This window comes from Mandrillus leucophaeus, unplaced genomic scaffold (genome assembly GCF_000951045.1).
Source record: "Mandrillus leucophaeus isolate KB7577 unplaced genomic scaffold, Mleu.le_1.0 Scaffold2, whole genome shotgun sequence".
Taxonomy (NCBI): domain Eukaryota; kingdom Metazoa; phylum Chordata; class Mammalia; order Primates; family Cercopithecidae; genus Mandrillus; species Mandrillus leucophaeus.
The window spans coordinates 1,558,745-1,582,792 of NW_012102031.1; the positions used below are offsets into that span (position 1 = coordinate 1,558,745).

General features: G+C 41.5%; 1 protein-coding gene and 1 pseudogene across 3 annotated transcripts in view; one reads left to right on the plus strand and one right to left on the minus strand.

The window, feature by feature from the left end:
• The window catches only part of EP300 (E1A binding protein p300), a 97,069-nt gene that overhangs the window by 39,508 nt on the left and 33,513 nt on the right, over positions 1 to 24,048 (minus strand). For both annotated transcript variants that reach the window (XM_011978788.1, XM_011978789.1), the window contains exons 3-10: positions 20,095 to 20,271; positions 18,430 to 18,691; positions 16,146 to 16,259; positions 14,554 to 14,799; positions 7,961 to 8,054; positions 5,896 to 6,033; positions 3,096 to 3,213; positions 2,152 to 2,326 (exon numbers count right to left, since the gene is read on the minus strand). In XM_011978788.1, coding sequence (XP_011834178.1) covers positions 2,152 to 2,326; positions 3,096 to 3,213; positions 5,896 to 6,033; positions 7,961 to 8,054; positions 14,554 to 14,799; positions 16,146 to 16,259; positions 18,430 to 18,691; positions 20,095 to 20,271 — 1,324 coding nt within the window. The remainder of the gene's footprint in view (positions 1 to 2,151; positions 2,327 to 3,095; positions 3,214 to 5,895; positions 6,034 to 7,960; positions 8,055 to 14,553; positions 14,800 to 16,145; positions 16,260 to 18,429; positions 18,692 to 20,094; positions 20,272 to 24,048) is intronic.
• LOC105538830 overlaps positions 10,321 to 24,048 on the plus strand; it is a 17,040-nt pseudogene continuing 3,312 nt past the window's right edge. The window contains exon 1 of the transcript XR_001005970.1: positions 10,321 to 10,331. The product of XR_001005970.1 is annotated as an acyl-CoA-binding protein pseudogene (transcript). The remainder of the gene's footprint in view (positions 10,332 to 24,048) is intronic.

Consider the following 24,048-nt stretch of genomic DNA (forward strand, 5'->3'; position numbering starts at 1 on the left):
GTGTTAGCCAGGATGGTCTCGATCTCCTGACCTCGTGATCCACCCGCCTCGGCCTCCCAAAGTGCTGGGATTACAGGCGTGAGCCACTGCGCCCGGCCTTTTTTTTTTTTTTAAATCTTTAGTTACTACGCAAGTTCAAATCATGTACTGAAGCAGTCTCAACTCTAATCTCGACTTTTTCATTCCTCAAAATTTGTTCTCTAACAAACTACTCAAAAAATATGTGTTTTTCCTTACTATTGGGCAGCCTCCACATATGCTATTTCCTCAGCAATGTTGCTCCTGCCATCTTTTTACACATCAGAAAACAGTACCTGGCACACTTCAGTTAGCAAATGAGGCTGCTAAAGGCCAGTGGTAACCAATGGTTATTTACTTTACTACTTCAATGAATGAAAGAGATGAACTTCTTAGCCCACCTATAATCTACTGATGGTATGAGGTTTACTACCTGCTGGCTCAGCTGGCACTTTCTGATAGGTCATGAGCATTTCCTAACTCAGTAAATGCAGGTTTTTCCTATCACAGCCTTGCCCACAGCATTTAAACAGCCTGTGTCATTCCTGAAAATGGTGTGCCTGCTCCATATTTCACTACTTTGATCCTACCAATAAGTCAAAGATTAAGACAATTTATCATAGTCTTGGCTATCTGGTTAATTCATCAGGTCAATAATGATGCTATAACCAGAAACTGAAGCTGTCAAAATGTAATTTTAAATGATGCTTCTAGGCAGGGAGTGGTGGCTCATGCCTGTAATCTTAGTACTTCGGGAGGCCAAGGTGGGCTGATCATTTGAGGCCAGGAGTTTGAGATCAGCCAGGCGAACAGGGCAAAACCCCATCTCTATGAAAAATAAAAAAATTAAGACAGGCATGGTGGCACGTGCCTGTAATCCTTGAACGTGCCTGAATCCTTGCTTGATTGAATCAAGCAATCCCAGGTTGCTTGAACCTGGGAGGCGGAAGCTGCAATGATCCAAGATCACGCCACTGTACTCCAGTCTGGTTGACAGAGTGAGACTCTTGTCTCTTTTTAAAAAACAAAAACAAAACCAAAAACCTCTTTCCCTAAGCGGCCTGAGGTAATCTGTGAAAATGGTTCGCTGTTCACTTGACCCGGAGAACCCCACGAAATCATGCAAATCAAGAGGTTCCAATCTTCATGTTCACTTTAAGAACACTCGTGAAACTGCCCAGGCCATCAAGGGTATGCATATTCGAAAAGCCACGAAGTATCTGAAAGATGTCACTTTACAGAAACAGTGTGTACAATTCCGACCTTACAATGGTGGAGTTGGCAGATGTGCCCAGGCCAAGCAGTGTGGCTGGACATAAGGTCGGTGGCCCAAAAAGAGTGCTGAATTTTTGCTGCACATGCTTAAAAACGCAGAGAGTAACGCTGAACTTAAGGGTTTAGATGTAGATTCTCTGGTCATCGAGCATATCCAAGTGAACAAAGCACTTAAGATGCGCCGACGGACCTACAGAGCTCATGGTTGGATTAACCCATACATGAGCTTTCCCTGACACACTGAGATGATCCTTACTGAAAAGGAATAGATTGTTCCTAAACCAGAAGAGGAGGTTGCCCAGAAGAAAAAGAGATCCGAGAAGAAACTGAAGAAACAAAAACTTATGGTAACGGCAGTAAATTCAGCATCAAAATAAATGTAATTAAAAGGAAAAAAAAAAAGAAAAAAGAAAAAAAGAAAAGCGTTCCTAGCCTTAGAATATTTTATGTAAAGAAGGAAGTGTGACAGTGTAATATGATATTATGTGTGTTACAGGGCTCCTGAACCTGGTCAGCCTACAAACATCTACTGGCTACTTACCACACAAGCCAGTCTCAGAGAAATCTGTGCATATCTGTAGGCTATCGCTTTCCAGGTGTCACTATTAGCGAAGTTTACACCTTGGGCTCTAAAAACATTGCCAGATTATCAAGGTATGTTAAGTACCATGCCCAGACGTCTTAAATATACTTGTTCTGCTGTTTTTACTAGTAGATGAGTTACTTTCTCTGCAAAGGCAAATGGTTATTTAAAAAACTCCAGAATAGTTACACAAGCTTATAGAAATTAATGACTCTGGATAGAAACTATTTTATTATCAATTTCTCTCAAATAGAAATATAACAAAAAACACTTACTAGAAGTCATTCCTGGTTGCGGCTGTCCCATGTTAGGCCCTGGATTCATGGAAACTGGAACCATGCCTGCAGCATTTGGTAGCATGTTCTGTTTCTGTAGTCTAGTCCTTCGTTTTTCTTCTAGCTCCTTCTGGATCTTATAGATTTTCTCAGCTAGAAGGTGGTAGTACTCCGCCTTTTGAATTGTTGAAGTAAAATAAGGGAGATGAGGAAAAAAGGAACTACCACCAGGTAACAGAAAAAATCTGAGAACAGATACTAGTTTCATTCTATATGGTGCCAATTTAGAAAGTTCAACTTACGTAGAGAAACTGAACTGCCGTTAACAGTAGTAAGTCGCTACTTCATTATATTCCAGTGAAGAGAGAACAGAGCTTTTAACAGCTCAGCACCATCCCCTCCTGTTTTTAGGAGAGACAAGGTCTCCCTCTGTTACCAGTGGCACAACCATGAATCACTGTAGCTTGACTTCCAAGGCTCCAGTGACTCCCCCACCTTAGCCTTTTGGGTAGCTGGGACTACAGGCATGCGCCACCATGCCTGGCTAATTTTTTGTATTTTTTGTAGAGATGGGGTTTTGCTATGTTGCCCGGGCTGGTCTCCAACTCCTAGGCTCAAGTGATCCGCCCACCTCAGACTTCCAAACTGCTGGGATTACAGGCATCGAGCCACTGCACGCACTCAGCCACTTTTTAGGTTGACAGGACAACCAGATAAAGTGCCACATGAGTGCATTGCATTAGGAGGAAAAACATAAAATTCTTGATGACATACACTTAAGAAATTGCATTGTTATCCTAACTGTGCTTGGTGATAATAAGACAGGGTAGCTACAGCGTGTCCCCGTCTGAAGCACATGTACTACTTGTACATGCCAAAAAGGAATAAAATAACCACAACAGGCTCGATCTTGGCTATTAATAGAAAAAAAACTAGACACTCACTCGATTGTTTGCAGATTCATACATGTCTCCTTCGACTTTCCGAGCATATGCAACTAGGTTTTCCATCCGTCTGTCTTTTAAAGCAGCAGGATCCGGTGTAGGAAATATGGCTTGGACGCTGGAAAAAGAAAATCCTACCAGTGTAATAGCATGTCAGCTTTTTTTTTTTTTCCTGAGACGGAGTCTCACTCTTGTTGCTCAGGCTGGAGTGCAATGGCACGATCTTGGCTCACCACAACCTCCGTCTCCCAGGTTCAAGTGATTCTCCTGCCTCAGCCTCCCAAGTAGCTGGGATTACAGGCATGTGCTCCCATGCCCCACTAATTTTATACTTTTAATAGAGACGGGGTTTCTCCATGTTGGTCAGTCTGGTCTCAAACTCCCAACCTCAGACAATCCGCCCGCCTCGGCCTCCCAAAGTGCTGGGATTATATGCGTGAGCCACTGTGCCCGGCCAGCATGTCAGATTTTAATTAGACTTTTTCCAATTTTTATACACTGAACACACAGAGGAACACATAAAAAAAAAGTGGCAAGGTGAGATACATTAAAATATAATACTTACTGAAACGAAATTGTCTTTCTGTGATAAAAGAATTTGTGTCTGTATTTCCGAGCACAATATAAGAAATGACTCTATAAAAAATACTCTTTGGTCCCTGTTACTCTAGATGTAAAGCAAAATATTACAGTGGGCTACATACTAAAGACAACGAGGAAAACAGGCCTTGTCATAGAATCAGGTAGCAGAAGCCTTCAGAGCTCCATCTACTCTTCTAAATTTATTACTTAGCTTACTGAAATAAAATGTATTAACCACTCTAAAATGTGAAGACATCAAAAACTTGAAGTGTTTTGACAAAGGCTTATAAAAAACAACCAACCAACCAAAAACCCGAAGTGGAGAGAGCAGAAATTCATAATGATTCTGTTAGATTGTTTTTCACTTTCATGCAATTCCCTAACAGAATGTTTTGCACTAGTATTTCTTATGACTAATAAATGTGGTCTTTAGGCATTAATTTTATTTGGGTATCTCGTACTCAGTTGCATAGGACTTGAAGGAACCAGATAAAGAAGATATAAATGGAAGACCAGAAGAATACCAAGTTGGTAGAAAAATTGAGCATATATAATAAACTTTTAATGTAAAGTCAAATATCAATCCCAAATAATCATCTCTGTCCACTAAATAAAAGTTACTGAATAGTTTGTCACAAAATAAGAGATTGGTTATTCTTTATTAAAGGAATAATTTCATTAAACTTGAGAAGTTCTTTCCTTGTCAAATTCCATTCCTCAGTGCTACCAATGAAGAACTCCTGGCTGAACGCAGTGGCTCACGCCTATAATCCCAGCACTCTGGGAGGCCGTGGTAGGTGGATCACCTGAGGTCAGGAGTTTGAGACCAGCCTGGCCAACACAGTAAAACCCCATCTCTACTAAAAATATAAAAATTAGCCAGGTGTGATGGCATACACCTGTAACCCCAGCTACTTGGGAGGATGAGACAGGAGAATCGCTTGAACCCAGAAGACGGAGGCTGCAGTAAGCCAAGATCATGACACTGCACTCCAGCCTGGGCGACAGAGCAAGACTCTGTCTCAAAAAAAAAAAAAATTCCTAGATGATTGGCAAGCATGGGTTCCTGGGAGAAAAAAAGAATTCCTAAATGAAACATATATAATTGGTAGTCTGGTGTAACTCAAAAACAAATTAAGACAAAATGATAAATAGTTCCTCAATCAATTAAAAAATATGGATACAGTAAAGCAGACCCTGCTATTAACTGGAAGTGAAATGAAAAGACTTCTCCAAGAAAAAATACTGCATGGTGTTTGAAGGGTAAACTCTGTAATCGGCGAGGTCCAAGCTCTACCTTTTTATGATGCTGAGCACATTTCATTACCTTGCTCTATATGCCTCCCCCTCCTTCATCTGACAAAAACTCTTTGGATTAAGATGGAGTTTATAAGGGGAGAGTACCTGAAATATATCAACTTCTCAAAAAATAAACTGCCATGTGCACATTTGGAGGACGAGAAGCCCAGAGAGACCAACCTATCAGATTCAACTTATCAACATAATAAAAGTTCTACCAGGACAGGCGCGGTGGCTCATTCCTGTAATCCTAGCACTTTGGGAAGCCGAGGCAGGCGTATCACTTGATGTCAGGAATTTGAAGTCAGCCTGACCAACATGGTGAAACCCCGTCTCTACTAAAAATACAAAAATTAGCCAGGTGTGGTGGCGCATGCCTGTAGTCCCCGCTCCCTGGGCGGCTGAGGCAGGAGAATTGCTGGTACTCGGGAGGCAAAGTCTGCAGTGAGCCAAGATTGTGCCACTACACTCCAGCCTGGGCAACACAGTGAGACTCCGTCTCAAACAAAAAAACAACAAAAAACAACAACAACAACAAAAAAACCCGCTCCACCAGGAGTAACAGAAAAGGATGTTATCATTGCAATATTTTAATGAGCTGAGGCCTAGTTTTTCTCAGATATTTAAGTTTTGCAAAGGCAACAGCTAAAAACAATGTTTAATTAATGTATTATTTACTGGTACTAGACAGAATAGTTCACATACTATTAAAGCTGAAAGACTACTATAGATGGTAAGAAAGGTTGAAAAGGAAAAAAGCAGCAGCAGTAAGAAATCCACAAGAGTAGAAGTATCGACATCAATGTCCATGCTACAGAAAATTAGCTAATATTCCTTTAGTGATTAAATGCCCAGGAGACTGAAAGCATGTTAACATAACATCTCTTTACGAATGAGATGTGTCGACGATCTTACTTACAGTTTGTGAACAAGATGATTTCGAAGATCCTGAGTAATATCTTCATGCCACTGTTTCCGAATTCCAGTAGTGGATGGTTGAGCTGCTGTTGGCATAGGACCCAGGGAGGGCACACTCGCATTTTCACTCATCATTGGGCTTCAAAAAGGGGTCACCAAATAGTTTTAGTTAAGAAAGGTAGGAGAAAGAAGACCTCATTTAATTCAAGCTGACACTTATTATTGTAATGGGATCAATATGCTATGTCACTTCTATTTGCATTTAGGAGTCAGGCAGGGAGAACTGTGTAACTAGACTGATTTTAAAGTGTGCATGCGAACCTGTGTGAGGGAAAGCTGTATTTCTTAGGAGGGCAGAATGACGTCCTAACACAAAATATCATAGGACTTAATTTTCTGGGTTTTGTTGGTTATGTTTTCTTTTTTTCTTTTTTTTTTTTTTGAGACAAAGTCTTGCTCTGTCACCCAGGCTAGAGTGCAATGGTGCAATCTTGGCTCACTGCAACCTCTACCTCCCGCGTTCAGGCAATTCTCATGCCTCAGCCTCTTGAGTAGCTGGGATTACAGGCGTGCCTCACCATGCCCAGCTAATCTTTTGTATTTTGTTTGTTTTTGAGATGGAGTCTTGCTCTGTCGCCCAGGCTGGACTGTAGTGGCACAACCACAGATCACTGCAATCTCTGCCTCCTGGGTTCAAGCGATTCTCTTACCTCAGCCTCCCAAGTTGCTGGGATTACAAGGCACCCGCCACCATGTCTGGCTGATTTCGTATTTTAGTAGAGATGGGGTTTCATCATGTTGGTTAGGCTGGTCTCAAACTCCTGACCTCAAGTGATCCGCCTACCTGGGCCTCCCAAAGTGCTGAGATTACAGGCGTGAGCCACTGCACCCAGCCATTATTTTTCCTTGAGACGGAGTGTCACCCTGTTGCCCAGGCTGGAGTGCAGTGGCGTAATCTCAGCTAAATGCGACCTCCGCCTCTGGGGTTCAAGCGATTCTCCTGCCTCAGTCTCCTGCGTAGCTGGGATTACAGGTGGGCGCCACCATGCCCAGCTAATTTTCGTATTTTTCGCAGAGACAGGGTTTTGCCATGTTGCCCAGGCTGGTCTTGAGCTCCTAAGATCAAGCAATCTGTCTGCCTCAGCCTCCCAAAGTGCTGGGATTATAGGAGAGCTGCCATGCCCAGCCCACACTTAGTTTTCTAAGGCTTGTGTTATTGGACTAAGCTGTCATTTTAACACAGCTCACCTCAGGGAATTATTTGGATGATGGACTAATTCTTTTTTTAAAATAATAATTATTATTTTTTGAGACACAGTCTCACTGTCACCCAGTCTGGGGTGCAGTGGTGTAATCACAGCTCACTGGAGCCTTGACCTTCCAGCCTCAAGTGCTCCTCCCACCTCAGCCTCCCCAGTAGCTGGGAGTACAGATGCATACCACCACGCCTAGCTAACTTCTTTCTGTTTTCTTGTAGAGAAGACGTCTTGACATATTGCTGAGGATGGTGCACTAATTCTTAACATCAGGATAACGCCGACTGTTACGGAGCTGTAACCTTGCAACATCCTACTCTATTAGGGAAGGTGTAGGCCACACTAGATAATTAATACAATTTCAATTAAGGCTGTAGAAAGAAGAAAGAATAGGCCGGGCAGGGTGGCTCAAGTCTGCAATCCCAGCACTTTGGGAGGCTGAGGCGGACGGGGATCGTGAGGTCAAGAGTTCAAGACCAGCCTGGCCGACATGGTGAAACCCCGTCTCTACTAAAAATACAAAAATTAGCTGGGCATGGTGGCGTGTTCCTGTAATCCCAGCTACTCAGAAGGCTGAGGCAGGATAATTACTTTAACCGGGAACCAGGAGGCAGAGGCTGCGGTGACCCAAGATCGCACCACTGCACTCTAGCCTGGGCTACAGAGCGAAAAAAGAAAAGAATGGACTCAAACATCTGTCTGTATTCAAAGACATCGTCAAACCGAGGAAACTATGTTAAAAATTCAAACAATTAATTGTTAACCAGTATTTGTAATATGACTCAGGGTACAAACCATGGTAAGACTTACTTTTGAGAATTTATGGCTGAATGCAACATTGAGTCAGAAAGAAGACTCGGCGTTTGAACTCCTACACCTCCATTTACTCCCATAGGACTAGCACCTAAGTCAAAATGAAATAACAAAAGACAGAAATAAATACAACAGCCACCATACAATAAATACCATAAAGTTAAGACACAAATGACAAATCAGGAAAAAAATATCAGCAGCACATACAATAAATAATTGACAATATAACTGGCAACACATATGTAAAGGCTGATTTGAAGTACCCTTATAAGCAGGTAAGAAAAACATGAACCACCCAACAGTAAATATAGAAATCTAAACAAAAATAAATAAATAAATAAATGCAAATGTGGCCGGGCGCAGAGGCTCACACCTGTAATCCCAGCACTTTGGGAAGCCAAGGTGGGCAGATCACGAGGTTAGGAGTTCGAGAACAGCCTGGCCTGGCCAACATGGTGAAACCCCCTCTCTGCTAAAAATACAAAAAAATAGCTGGGCGTGGTGGCAGGCACCTGTGATTCCAGCTACTTGGGAGGCTGAGGCAGGAGAATCGCTTGAACCCAGGAGACGGAGGTTGCAGTAAGCTGAGACCATGCCACTGCACTCCAGCCTGGGCAACAGAGTGAGAATCTGTCTCAAAAAAAAAAAAAAAAAAAAAAAAAAAAAAAAAATGTGCACAATAGCAATTATGGTTAAACTTAAAACATATTTTCATGTATGAAATTCTCAAAACTTTTAGAAGTTGATTTTCTAAATCCAAGTGTTGAGAATGATGTGTGGAAATACACATTTTCAACCAAAATGCACAGATGTATATAAACTGATAATCTCTTGGAAGAGCTATTTGGCAAGTGCTAACATAAAAACATTCTTGAATATATTCTTAGAATTTCCACTTTTGATGTCTTACAGTTATATATGTCTAGAAGGAGCAAAGAATTCTCAACCCAAAATTGTTTAGAGAATTTAACTATACATGCAAATACTTCCATAAGCAACAAAAATTTATGTAAGCAGATAGAAGCCTAAGTACAGATCCTTAGAGAGAGGGATACAAAGCAGTGTACGGGTGAAAGAAAAACACATTTTATCGAACATTCCAACACTCCTTCAAAATGGCTTAAATAGCTCTAATGTGCATACATTACTTCTTCAATTAACACCTTTAATGAATATCCTTTCTTTTTTATTTTTTGAGATGGAGTCTTGCTCTGTCACCCAGGCTGGCAGTGGCACGATTTCCGCTTGCTGCCTGCTCCACCTCCCAGGTTCACGCCATTCTCATGCCTCAGCCTCCTCAGTAGCTGGAACTACAGGCGCCTGCCACCACGACTGGCTAATTTTTTGTATTTTTAGTAGAGACGGGGTTTGAACATGTTAGCCAGGAGAGTCTCGATCTCTTGAGTTTGTGATCCACCCACCTCGGCCTCCCGAAGTAGATGCCGAGCGCAGTGGCTCACGCCTGTAATCCCAGCACTTTGGGAGGCCAAGCCGGGCGGATCATAAGGTCAAGAGATCAAGACCATCCTGGCCAACATGGTGAAACCCTGTCTCTAATAAAAATACAAAAATTAGCTGGGAATGGCAGCACGCTCCTGTAGTCCCAGCTACTTGGGAGGCTGAGGTAGGAGAATCGCTTGAACCCCGGAGGCGGAGGTTGCAGTGAGCAGAGATCACGCCACTGCACTCCAGCCTGGCTATAGAGCGAGATTCCATCTCAAAAAAAAAAAAAAAAAAAAAAAAAGAGATGGGGGTTCTCACTATGTTGCCCAGGCTGGTCTCAAACTCCTATGCTCCTGTGTTGGCCTCCCAGTTGTTGGGATTACACGCATAAGCCATCATACCTGGCTGTATATTCTACTGCTTTAAACACTAATAACAACTTAAGTTACTGGAGAGATAAAACAACAAATGAACAAACAAGAAAGAAAAACTAAAAGCATTCAAACCCATGTTGTTCAATGTAAAACAAAAACAAAACAAACAAAAACACTAAAAACAACCAACAGCAACACTCACATCAAACCAAATTTTCATGTGGTTAAAAGACTTTTGATACACAGTTCTATTAATACACCCCTCAAGTTATTTTTAGTTAAAAACAAAACTTCCCACTAAAATGAAAATAACTGGCTCAATTTACAAACAATTTTTAAAGAGAGAAATGCTGTTGTCTTCCTTCATCATGCTCCCTAAAAGCTTAGGCTAAACTTTCCTTCACTGTTTTGTTTTCGAAACAAGATCTCACTCTGTCACCCAGGCTAAAGTACAGGCACACGATGATAACAGCATCCTGAAACTCCTGGGTTCAAGCAATCCTCCCACCCTGGCCTCCCAGTGATGGAATTACAGGCACGAGTCACTGCGCCTGGGCAAAATTTTCCTTCTAATATTACTAGGCTCGCTCTCTGAAATTTAGCTGTTAGAAGTGGTCTTTTTCAAATAGAGTTGTGATGTCATTAATTATGTATGTGTTACTGTAAAAATCTTGTGTAAAATTACATTTGTATATAAATTATTAATTTAACAAATTTTTTTTTAGTTCAATGAAATAAAAAACTGATTACACTGTACATGAATCTGCTTATCTTAGTGCCTTCTGATGGTACATGAAAATACAGCTACACATTCTTTCCAAGGTCTCCAGGTCTATTCTAGAGATTTTTGTTCACTAAGACAGTTATTACTACAAAGGTACTATTAACTGAAGAAATAAAAACAAAGGAAACTTGAGTGATCTTAAATCTAATTCTAAATAAGACACCAAGAAATGGGGGGAAAAAATCCCCCAAAATTATCATTCAAATAATTCTGCATATATATAAAAGTACATAGGCAAGATAATATAATGAGAGGAAAAGAGCTATAATAGGAACTATACAAAGAAGTTTGAAAAATAAAATGGAACTACCCAATTACAACAATGAAATTCCAGGCCACGGGAAGATATCAACCTAAGGTCAATATCCTAAAACTTAAGGAAAAAGGTAAGATGCATTCTGCATAACACGGAATGGGAGATAAAAAAAAGTAATGCTGGGCATGGTGGCTCATGCCTGTAATCCCAGCACTTTGGGAGGCTGAGGCGGGCGGATCATGAGGTCAGCAGTTCAAGACCTCCTGGTGAAACTCTCTCTCTACTAAAAGAAAATACAAAAAGGTGGTCCCAGCCACTCTTGGAGGCTGAGGCAGGAGAATCGCTTGAACCCCAGAGGCAGAGGTTGCAGTGAGCTGAGATCACGCCACTGCACTCCAGCCTGGGTGACAGAGTGAGATGCTATCTCAGAAAGAAAAAGAAAGAAAAAGAAAAAAAAGAAAGAAAGAAACAATGCTAATTCCAAGATAGAAGATATAAAACAAGAGGGGAAAATATGCTAGTCTCCAAGTCCAACTTTCCATTACTCCTATACATGTATTTTCAATACAGAAGAGGTAAACGGAAGCCTGAAAAGGCAAGATTGCTCCTCATCCCTTTTCCTAGTCCTGCTTAAAAACTCCTCACTCAATAATTATTTAACAAGTTAGCACTGATTGTCATGGAAGTAATGAAAAACACAAACTACTTTGGGAAGTTGAGGCTGGTGGATCACTTGAGCTCAAGAGTTCAAGACCAGACTGGACCACATGGCGAAACCTTGTCTACACAAAACATACAAAAATTAGCCAGGCGTGGTGGTGCATGTGTATGGTCCCAGCTACTTGGGAGGCTGAGGTAGGAGGATCGCTTAAGCCCAGGAGGCAGAAGTTGCAGGCCAAGATCGTGTTACTGCATTCCAGCCTGGATGACAAAGCAAAACACACACACACACACACACACACACACACACACACACGAGACCAATCTCAAACACACACACCCGTTTCTAGTTATCAGACCCAGTCTCAAACACACACACGCACAGGGAGACCAATCTCAAACACACACATGTACGTTTCTACTTATCCAAAATTTATCTAAGAGAACTTATCTAAGTCCCTGATTAGATAAAAAGAAAAACATCCTCTTTGAAAATACTGCTTTCAAGACTGAAATCAGAAAAAAAAAAAAAAAAAAGAATAAAATCAATGGACCAAGTAATAAACAATAACAATAGGGCAGGAATGAAGAATCTGAGGAGTATTAAAGTAGAATCGGTGTGGTACAATGAACATTATTAGCACAACTGTCTAAAGCAGTCATGCCAGTGACTGCAAAATCTGACTTACAAACTTGAATACAAGAAGCTCCACGTCACTATCTACCTATCATTTTGGATCTTGAATTATTAAAAGTCAAAATCAAAATTGATGGGTCTAAAAATGTTTGCATTTCACTCTCACAACTTGCAGTTTCCGACAAAACAGTTGTTAAACAGTTTATGAACACAGGTAGCATTAAAACTTCACTGCACAGTGGCTCAATATGTGCTTAAAAGCAGATCACTGGTTTGAAAATACTATTATTACAGTAAAGAAAATATATAGCAAAGAAAAAGCGGAAAAAGAAAACATCCTAAAGATTAATTCAAAAACTAAAAATGGGAGCAACAGAACACAGCAGTGGAAAATAGGAAGAAAGTAAAAAATAGCAGTATGGGTTTGGCATCCCAAATACAAAAATCCAAAACTTTCTGAATGCCAACATGATATTCAAGGAAAATGCTCAATGGAGCATTCTGATTTTTGGATTTGGGATTCTCAACTCAACCAGCAAATACAAACATTCCAAACTCCGAAAAAAATCTGAAGTACTCTGTTTTCAAGCATTTCAGAAAAGGGATACTCAATCTGTACTAAAAAACAATCTTAGAGGGCCAGGCATGGTGGTTCATGCCTGTAATCACAGCACTTTGGGAAGCCAAGGCAGGCAGATCACCTGAGGTCAGCAGTTCAAGACCAGCCTGGCCAACATGGAAAACCTTGTCTCTATCTAAAAACGAGAAAATAAAAAAATTAGCCGCGTGTGGTAGAGGGCACCTGTAATCCCAGCTATTTGGAAGGCTGAGGCAGGAAGAATTGCTTGAACCCAGGAGGTGGAAGCTGCAGTGAGCCAAGGTCCGTGCCACTGCACTCCAGCCTGGGTGGCACAGCAAGACTCTGTCTCCGGGGGAGGGGAAATAATCTTAGGCCAGGCGCGGTGGCTCACGCCTGTAGTCCCAGCACTTTGGGAGGCCAAGGCAGGAGGATTGCTTGAGCCCAGAATTTTAAGACCAGCCTGGACAAGACGACCCCGTCTCTACAATGCTGGATGTCTAACTACTCAAACAAAATAGCTTAGATATTTGAATTGCTTGACAGTAGAGGAATAGACACAGAAAAAAGCTGTTTGATTTTATCATATGCAATTAGAGAAACATACATATTTCAAAATTAAGATACTAGAACAATTCTCCCAATTTTATCGTATGCAATCAGAGAAACATATATATCCCCAAATTAGGATACTGGAATACTACTCCCTCTTCCCTCTCAGTCATACAACAGGAAGTGAGGCAAACAAGTCACAAAAAAAGTATTTGAAAAGGCACACTATTCCTCCTGCCAGACATGAGGAAATCATTACCAACTACACTCACTTCTGTATGTTTCAACCCAAAATGCCTCAGGTCAAAACACAACAATTTCTGTTGTATAGTTTAAAACAGCAGAATAATTGGAGATCTTAATGTCCATCTGTAAGAGATTGTTGAGCCGGGCGCAGAGGCTCACACCTGTAATCCCAGCACTTTCGGAGGCCCAGGCGGGCAGATCATGAGGTCAAGAGATTGAGACCATCCTGGCCAACATGGTGAAAACGCTATCTCTACTAAAAATACAAAAATTAGCTGGGTGTGGTGGCGTGCGCCTGTAGTCCCAGCTACTCAGGAGGCTGAGGCAGAAGAATCACTTGAACCCAGAGGCAGAGGTTACAGTGAGTGGATATCATGCCACTGCATTCCAGTCCACCTCAAAAAAAAAAAAAAAAAAGAATGACATACTATACAACCATTTAAAATGATACATGGAGTACTGACTATGAAAGATGTCTACACAGTTTTGTTTTTTTTGAGACGGAGTCTTGCTCTATCACCCAGGCTGGAGTGCAACGGCTCAATCTCAGCTCACTAAAACCTCTGCCTCCCAAGTTCAAGCCATTCTCCTGTCTCAGCCTCCCATATAGCTAGGATTACAGGCACGCACCACCACACCCTGTTAATTTTTGTATTTTTAGTAGAGACAGGGTTTCACAGTGTTGGTCAGGCTGGTCTCAAACTCCTGACCTTGTGATCCACCCACCTTAGCCTCCCAATGTGCTGGGATTACAGGCATGAGCCACTGTGCCCAGACTGTCTACACGATATTAATCAAAGTTTGTTGTGGAATAACATATGGGATCTCATTTCTGCAAATCTAAACTCACATAATGCAAAAAAGGATCAAGGAAGATACAAATCAGTGGCGGTTACCTCTTGCAGATGAACTGTAAGGGCCCTTTTACACTGTAATCTTTAAAAAATTGTTTCAAAAATTAATCATGTAGCAGAAAAAACAAAAAGGAGCTAACGACCCTGTATTTATAGCTGTCATTTACTGACACAACCAATACTGTTACTAGGATGACACAAACTTACTCATGTTGCTCATGGGTCGCATGCCTTGGGGAGACTGCCCAGGCTGCTGATTCTGCTGGTTCTTTGCTTGCACCTGGGGTTGTGTCGGCATCTGATTTACTTGATAGGGTAGTCCGAGAGCTGCATAGGCTCTTTCTATAGAGCTGGGATCAATCTGACTAACAGTGCTTAGGCTGGGGGTAGACTGTTGACCCACCCCTAGAGAGCTAGGATTTCCAAGTCCAACAGGTGCTCCAGTCAAAATTGCTAGAGAAGACAAAAGATATAGTATTACAACATTAACGCTGGTGAGAAAAAAAGACTAACATGTCTAATAAAAAAAAACACACATACACACAAAATTATTGTTACGTGACTATGAAACATCTGAGTATGTGGATCGTCTTCCATTATTTCCTTGAAGAAATTTCTAGATGCAGAACTGATTCGTAAAGGGGGACCACTGGCATACAAGACTTTTGATTCTGAATGCCCAATAGCCTTCCCAAAGGGCTTTATTAAAGTTCCTATCAAATGCTTTAGAGCCATTCAACTGCCAACACCTGGCAGCATCATTTCTGCCAACACGACAGGAGAGAAATGGTACCTTATTTCTCTTCTTAATAGTGAATTATATTGGGAGTTCCCTTCTCTCCTCCCACCTCTGGTGAATTGTCTATTTTCTATTCCCAATTCTTGTTATAAAATTTAATTCCATTTTCAAATGCTGTACAATACTTCCCAAATTTGTCCTTTAACCCTAAAAGATTAAATTTTTGTTGCTACACAGATGTGGTAGTTATGCTTTTAAAATGTTAGTCATCTTTTCTCTTAAAAAAAAAGTTCTCCTCTATCCCAATATTATAAAAATAATCTCAATTTTTTCTTTTTAAAATAATTTCCAAGTACTGGAACGTTTAGATCACAAGTATAAAAGAGTAACTTGCCCAATGAGAAAGCAACAGTCTTTAAATTTTCATACGTTCAAAGCAGAACATAAATTTACCTATTGCTGCTTGTAAAAAGAATGAATATTGAGAGTTACTGGATCTTATTTTAGATGTTAAGCAGTGTTTAGTTCTTTCTTTTCTTTTTAGACAGGGTATCACTGTGTCACCCAGGCTGGACTGATACGGTACAATCATAGCTCACTGCAGCCTCCAACTCCTGGATTCAAGCAATCCTCTCATCTCAGCCAGGCACACACCACACACAGTTACTTTTTAAAGTTTTTGGAAGATACAAGGTCTCGCTAAGTTGCCTGGCCTCAAGGAATCCTCTTGCCTTGGCCTCCAAAATTGTTGGGATGACAGGCGTGAGTCACTGCACTGTTTTTTTTTTTTTTTTTTTTTTTAAATAGAAGCAGGTTCTCACTCCATCACTCAGGCTGAAGTGCAGCAGCATGACCATAGCTCACTGTAGCCTCAAATTCCCTAAGCAGTTCAATTCTATGCACTAATATGAGGGAAGCAGAAAAATTAAAAGGGAAAAAAACATTTATTCAACATAGTACAATACCACAGGTCCCTCACATAATCAAGTAGTACTATAAATGGCACTGGTGAGACTTTAAAAACTTTTCATATAAACCTTCAAAAGATTTCATCACTTACGCTGTTGATTTCTCTTATCACCAGCATTTTTGAGGGGCAGACACACAGGACAGTCATGTCTTGTACAATTCTTCCAGTGTGAAATGATTTGTCGAGAAGATGCACAGTGTGCCACTAAAGAGAAGAAAAAAATTTTTTTTTTGTTTTTAAGAGCAGGTTATGTTTTTACATTAATAATAGCTAACTTGTTGACTACTTAATAAGTAATATAAATGCATTAACTTATTTCATCTTCTCAACAGTCCTGTAAGGTAGCTCCTATTAATACTCAGAATTTACAGTCAAGAAAGGCAAAAAGAATGGGTAAAGAATTTGCACAAAATCAGAGAGTACTCAAAGTGAGATTCAACCTCAAGCAGTCTCGCTCTAGAGTCCTCATTTTTCATCATCATACTATACAACCTACTTTATTCTAAGCAAATGTACTCTAAATCAATGGTACGACACACATGAACACTTTTTAATGACTCCACACAAACTGTATTAGATGGGGTAAAAATGATTCTAGCAAATTGTATTAAACTGAACACTTGCTTACATGACAGCAAACCCTCAATAACATTTAAAGTATGCTATGCTGGGGCAAATAAAAATCAAAGTCTATGAGGATCACCACATGGGAAAACCTTTGAAATTTCTTCTCTTCCCATATCCTTAGATACATGCTCACAAAAATGATACCATGTTTTGGCCGGGCGCAGTGGCTCACGCCTGTAATCCCAGCACTTTGGGAGGCCGAGAAAGGTGGATCGCGAGGTCAGGAGATCGATACCATCCTAGCTAACACAGAGAAACCCTGTCTCTACCAAAAATACAAAAAAAATTAGCCAGGCGTCATCGCAGGTGCCTGTAGTCCCAGCTACTCAGGAGGCTGAGGTAGGAGAATACTGTGAACCCAGGAGGCGGAGCTTGCAGTGAGCCGAAATTGTGCCATTGTACTCCAGCCTAGGCGACAGAGCGAGACTCTATCTCTCAAAAAAAAAAAAAAAAAAAAAAAAAAAATACTATGTTTTTATCATTTCCTAAAATAATGTCACTACCAGTAAAGGAGTCTCAAAATTGATTTTGTTTATGGTAGCTTTATCCATAATTGCCACAGAATGGACGCAGTCAAGACGACTTCTACTGAGTGAGTTAACCGGGATGATGCATTTAGTCAATGGAATTTTTAAAATGCTTTGAGGTATAAATATTTTTTAAATTGCACATACTGGCCAGGTGCGGTGGCTCATGCCTGTAATCCCAGCACTTTGGGAGGCCAAGGCGAGCAGACCACGAGGTCAGGAGATCGAGACCATCCTAGCCAACACGGTGAAACCGTGTCTCTACTAAAAATACAAAAAATTAGCCGGGCGTGGTGGCAGGTGACTGTAGTCCCAGCTACCCGGGAGGCTGAGGCAGGAGAATGATGTGAACCCGGGAGGTGGAGTCTGCAGTGAGCCGAGATGGCACCACCATACTCTAGCCTGGGCAACAGAGCAAGACTCTGTCTCAAAAAAATAAATAAATAAATAAATAAATAAATAAAATTTAAAAATTGCACATATTTATGCACACTTTGTTTCTTTGAAATATAGTTTGGCTTTATCGTCCAGGCTGGAGTGCAGTGGTATGATGTCGAATCACAGCAACCCCTGCCTCTTGGGCTTAAGCCATCCTCCCACCTCAGTCTCCCAAGTAGCTGGGACTACAGGCACACACCCAGACACCTGGCTGATGTTCTTTAGTATTTTTTGTAGAGACAAAGTTTCACCATATTGCCCAGGCTGGTCTTGAACTCCTGACCTCAAGTGATCTGCCCACCTCAGTCTCCCAAAGTGCTGGGATGACAGTCATGAGCCACCGTGCCCAGCCTTTTCTTTAAAGACATGGTCTCACATTGTCACCCAGGCTGGAGTACAGTGGTGCAATCATAGCACCCTGCAGCCTTGACTTCCTGGGCTCAAGCAATCCTCCTTTCTCAGTCTTCTTAGTCCCTCAGCTAGGACTACAGGGGCATCATGCCTGGAGAGGTCTTTCTATGTTGTCCAGGCTGATCTCAAACTCTTGGCCTCAAGCAATCCTCCCCACTTGGCCTACCAAAGTACTGGAATTATAAGTGTGAGCCAACACACCTGTTCTAATGTATACATTTTGGTGACTTTGTACATACACAGACACCATCACTACAATTAAGGTACTAAACATATCCATCACCACAGAATAGGACTTGATCACATTTTCCTTCTTCTCCCTGACTGTAAAAATTAATTGCTAAGTACAGTAACCCTGTGAATCCACTTACCTTGGCAAGACTTGCCTGACTGGCAGTGTGTCATGTGGTTTAGGACATTCTTCATTGTGCGACAGTGGGGAAGGTTGCACTGCCTCACTTCCCCATTGGCCTGCTCCCGGCGCTGGCACTTGTGAGCATGCAAAAGGAGAACAAGTTGCTGCTGGATGAGCTTGCGCTTCTCTGGATCAGCTGTATGTGCTCCAGAACCCATCCCTTGGGCAACTGGAGTCACCAGGCCTGGCTGCTGAACCTGCGGGGCTGGTTGTTGACCCTGAGAGATATAACAATATATTTAATGGTAGGAGTCATAGAGATGTGCATATTTTCAATTAAAACCTTTATGGTTAGTCTACTATAAGCTAGACTCCATTTTTCGACATAGGGAATTCATAAACCAAGGCTCCTACCTTTAAGAAGCTCGATTTAGTAAGAAAAAAATGACATTACGAAGTGATGTAAGTATGTATAATACACAGAGAGTAAAAGCAGAGAAAAGGACATGGTAAACTCCAGTGGGAGAGGGAAGGGTGAGAAGGTGTCTGTAGTTAAAAGCACACCCAAATTAGGTTTTAAAGAGCAATGAAGAACTCCTCAGGAGACTCGGCAAAGGGGTCTTTCAGATTGGCGAAAAACTAGTTTCTCTAAACTCTGGGAGAAATTTAGTTTTTTAAATTAAAAAGTGAATATTTCAGGCCGGGCATGGTGTCTCACGCCTGTAACCCTAGCACTTTGGGAGGCCGAGGTGGGTGGACCACCTGAGGTTGGGAGTTCGAGATCAGCCTGACCAACATGGAGAAACCCTGTCTCTACTAAAAATACAAAGTTAGCCGGGCATGACAGCACATGCCTGTAACCCCAGCTACTCAGAAGGCTGAGGCAGGAGAATTGCTTGAACCCAGGAGGTGGAGGATGCAGTGAGCCGAGATCACACCACTGCACTCCAGCCTGGGCAACAAGAGTGAAACTCCGTCTCAAAAAAAAAAAAAAAAGGGAACATTTCTCAGAATAGAAATGACATGTTTCATTCATCTGTATAGCTCTAGTATTTGGCAGAGTATCTGAAATATAGGCAGTCCATAAACATAATGACACAAAGGACAAAACTAAAACATCTGAAAAATCATTTTTTCAGACAATTTTTTCCAAAGTTGAATGCAGACACATTTACTATTAGTAATTTGAGTGTTGTTCAGAAACAACACTAGAAGTTTCTGAAAACTTTATGTAACAAAAATCACTGTTTAAAACAATACATTACTTTTAAGAGGGAATTTACTTTTGTGTAGTAGAATCAAATAATATCGATAAATATGGTCACTGAGAGTTCGAATCCTTTGCCAGAGAGTCCTTCCCCCAAAAGAGAAAGGTTCCACTTTCGCATCCTATGGAAATACTCACAAGACCAAGCTGCTGAATGGCAGGCCCCTAAAACTTCAACATAGCAGTCGACCCTGTTTGGATCAACACGCTCACTGATCAATAACCACAAGGAACAAAAAACCACAAGAAATGGAAAGGAAGCACAAGCCTCCTCACAGGGATGATGATTACATATCAATTTAGGATCCTAGTGGGTACAAACCCCGGTTTATATAATAGAAGGGTGAAAGTTTAACACAATTGTTTTGTCAAAATGCCAGTTTGAAAACAACTCTGTAATGGATTAGTACTCACCATGTTGGGCATTCCTCCACCAGGAACTGTCTTTTTGTCCATAGTAAATGGAGATAAGTTATTTGATAGTACAGTCTTTGTCTGAATCTGGAGACCAAGGCCACTGGCTCCAATCTGCTGTCCAGGATTCTGAGTGTATGGTGAACCGTAAGGATTGGGGTTGTTCATCATTCCCATCTAAGAGTAAGAAACAAAAGAAAACAAAATGAGGAATAAAATTTAAGACATTATTATTCCTTTTCTGGTTTTACTTCCTAGTTCACAAAGACAGTTTCAAAGGAAATTCTCAGCTTCTATTAGAAAACACACTACAGCCTGGGCCACGTGGCAAAACCCCAGAACTACTAAAAAATACACAAATCAGCTGGGCATGGTGGCGCATGCCTGTAGTCCCAGCTAATTGGAAGGCTAAAGTGGGTGATCAGTTAAGCCCGGGAGGTAGAGGTTGTAGGGAACTATGATCGCAATGGACCTAGTGGCGGGCCTGGCGACTCACACCTGTAATCCCACCATTTTGGGAGGCCAAGGCAGGAGGGTTGCTTGAGGCGAGGATTTTGCGAACAGCCTGGGGAACACGGTGAAACCCCATCTGTACCAAAATACAAAAAAACAAAGACAAACAAACAAACAAACAAACAAAAAAACCAGTCCAGCACGGCGGCTCACGCCTGTAATCCCAACACTTTGGGAGGCTGAGGCGAGTGGATCATGAGGTCAGATCAAGACCATCCTGGCTAACATGGTGAAACCCCGTCTCTACTAAAAATACACAAAATTAGCCGGACATGGTGGCGGGCACCTGTAGTCCCAGCTACTTGGGAGGCTGAGGCAGGAGAATGGAGTGAACCCGGGAAGTGGAGCTTGCAGCGAGCCGAGATTGTGCCACTGCACTCCAGCCTGGGCGACAGAGCGCAACTGCATCTCAAAAAAAAAAAAAAAGAAAAGAAAAGAAAAGAAAAGAAAAGAAAAGAAAAGAAAAGCTGGATGTGGTGGCATGTGCCTGTGGTCCCAGCTACTCAGGAGGCTGAGGCAGGAGGATCACCTAAGCCTGGGAGGTCAAGGCTGCAAAAGTGATCAGGCCACCGCACTTCAGCCTGGGCAACAGAGTGAGACGCTGTTTCCAAAACAGAAATAAACAAACAAAAAAACCCACTATACAAAATATGCTAATGACAATACATTTTCAAGATTAAGATCAAAATTCATATTTAGGGGCCTTGGGTATGGTAAATTTACAGAGCTATTTTCGTAAATATTTGAAATAAAGATGTTTTAGAAATACTTTTAATCATCTTCATTTAATTCTATCTGCTAAACAAGGTTTGCCATTCATTTCCATTAAGTCATACATGATGCTATTTGGCAAATTCAACTTAATAAGCCATCTAACCCCTTTGTCATGCTCAAGCATTTGAATGTTTTCTTATTTTCTTTTCTTTTTTTTGACTATTAAAAAATAGAGACAGGGTCTTGCCATGTTGCCCAGGCTGGTCTCAATCTCCTGGGGTCTAGCAATTCTTCTACCTCAGCTTTCCAAAGTGCTGGGATTATAGGTGTGAGCCACCACACTCGGCCTCATTTGAATAATTCCTGTATTTTGTTTATATAGAAAGTAGAAAACACAGGGTTTGGGAATATGTCTTTTTTGTGTAGGGACACTGATAACAGTTTTTTTTTTAAACTTCTGATTCTGACTCCTTTACATAGAGCATGTGAAAGTCCAGACTCCACACCATTCCTTACTGTTTTAAACCTAGCTGTTCTATTAAGTCACCTGCTTGGCCCTTCAAGTCATTTGATTTTGCAACCCTGATGTACTTTTCTGTTTTTGAGATGAAGTCTCGCTCTGTCACCCAGGCTGGAGTGCAGTGGGGCAAATCTTGGCTCACTTCAACCTCTGCCTCCTGGGTTCAAGCGGTTCTCCTGCCTCAGCCTGAGTAGCTGGGACTACAGGTGTGCGCTACCATGCTCAGCTAATTTTTTTACTTTCAGTCAGGACGGGGTTTCACCATGTTGGCCAGGCTGGCCTCGAACTCCTGACCTCAAGTGATCTGCCCACCTCGGCCTTCCAAAGTGCTAGGATTACAGGCGTCAGCCACTGTGTCAGCTCCCTATGTACTTTAAAAAGTAGTTTCTTTTCTATATTTAAGTTCACCTGGAGCCAATATACTGTAATAATAATTGAAAAACAGCATTGATTACTCAAAGGTCAAACGTTTTACTGATAATGAAAATTATAAAAATGCATTTTCATTAATCTTTCAAATTATTTTAAATAATTCAAAAACGGGGTCAACTTTATATCCCAAACATAAAGTTTGAAGCCACCCGCCTCTTCTGTCAAATTACACAGAGCATCCCAACTATAAGTCAACATCACTACTAGAAACATTGAGTAGCTGGGCACAGGGGCTCACGTCTGTAATCCCAGTACTTTGGGAGGCCGAGGCGGGTGGATCACGGGGTCAGGAGATCGAGACCATGGTGAAACCCCGTCTCTACTAAAAATACAAAAAAACTTAGCCAGGCGCGGTGGTGGGCGTCTGTAGTCCCAGCTACTTGGGAAGCTGAGGCAGGAGAATGGCGTGAACCCGGGAGGCGGAGCTTGCAGTGAGCGGAGATCGTGCCATGGCACTCCAGCCTGAGCGGCAGAGCAAGACTCCATCTCAAAAAAACAAAACAAAACAAAACAAAAAAAACATTGAGCAAGCACTCAGAGTAACTCAAGATGCTATAGCTACTGCCCAAGTAAAGGATTCATACCAGACTTCTCTCTCTGTCTGCCAAGACCAGTCAAAGGGTCCTTCAATTCTACCTGTAAAAGCACACATGCACCCTAAAATCCTTCCCATGTATTCCTACCCACTGTGACTGTCTCAACTCAAACCTATCCCAGTGCTTGTACAGACTGTGGACAACAGGTTTGCCTGTCCTCTGTTTTCACCTGCCTCTATAAAAGAAAAAAATCAATCCCACAGTACGTATACCAAAGTCTTTATGAAGTCTGACTACCTACCTATGGTATCTTATATAAATTTCCCATACTGATTTTTTAAAATCTGAAAGTATCATGCTCCTTGAGCCTCCAGCATTTGCCTCAAGCTTTTCCTTTTCCCTACAACTGAACAGTAGCACACTTCCTTTCCTATTTGACTCCTTAATGCTAACCTGGAAATAAACATCAAGTTCACAGAGAGGCATTTTCCGTTGGTTCCTTAGATAGTACAACCTAACTAAGAAACACCTGCAGATTCTACTCATCCTTATAATTTCAAATGTTACTACCTCTGTGAAGCATCTGTTTTAGACAGGTACAGAGCTCTTGATAAAATCTTTTTCTTTTAAATTTTCTATAAAAAGACAGGGTCTCACTCTATTTGTATGGTACCACCATACAAATAGCTACCTCAACTAAAAAGACAGAGGGTGAAGAAGCCACACGCAGTTCTAGGCAGCTACAAGAAATGGGTCCTGCAGACAACTGTTCTTTTTTGGAAAAAAGAAAAGTAGAGATGGGGTCTCATTACGTTGCCCGGGCACATCTAACTTCTGGCTTCAAGAGATCCTCCCACCTCAGCCTCTGTTGCCTAGGCTGGAGTGCAGTCGCATAATCATAGCTCACTGTAATTCTCAACCTCTGGGCTCAAGCAATTCTCCCATCTCAGCCTCCCATGTAGGTGGGACTATAAGGCTGCACCACCATGCCCAGCTAATTTTCACTTTTATTTTTGTAGAGATGTTGTCCAGGAGTTGACCGAACTCCTAGCCTCAAGCAATCCTTCTGCCTAAGTGCTGGGATTACAGGTATCTCCCACCATGCCTGGCCTAAAATTTATTCTTTAAATCATATGCAGTATCTATACTCTGCAAATCTATATGAATATGACATCTTTATTGGTTCGGCAGTTTGCCTCTATTTTAAAAAAGACAATTTTTTTTTTTTTTTTTGAGACA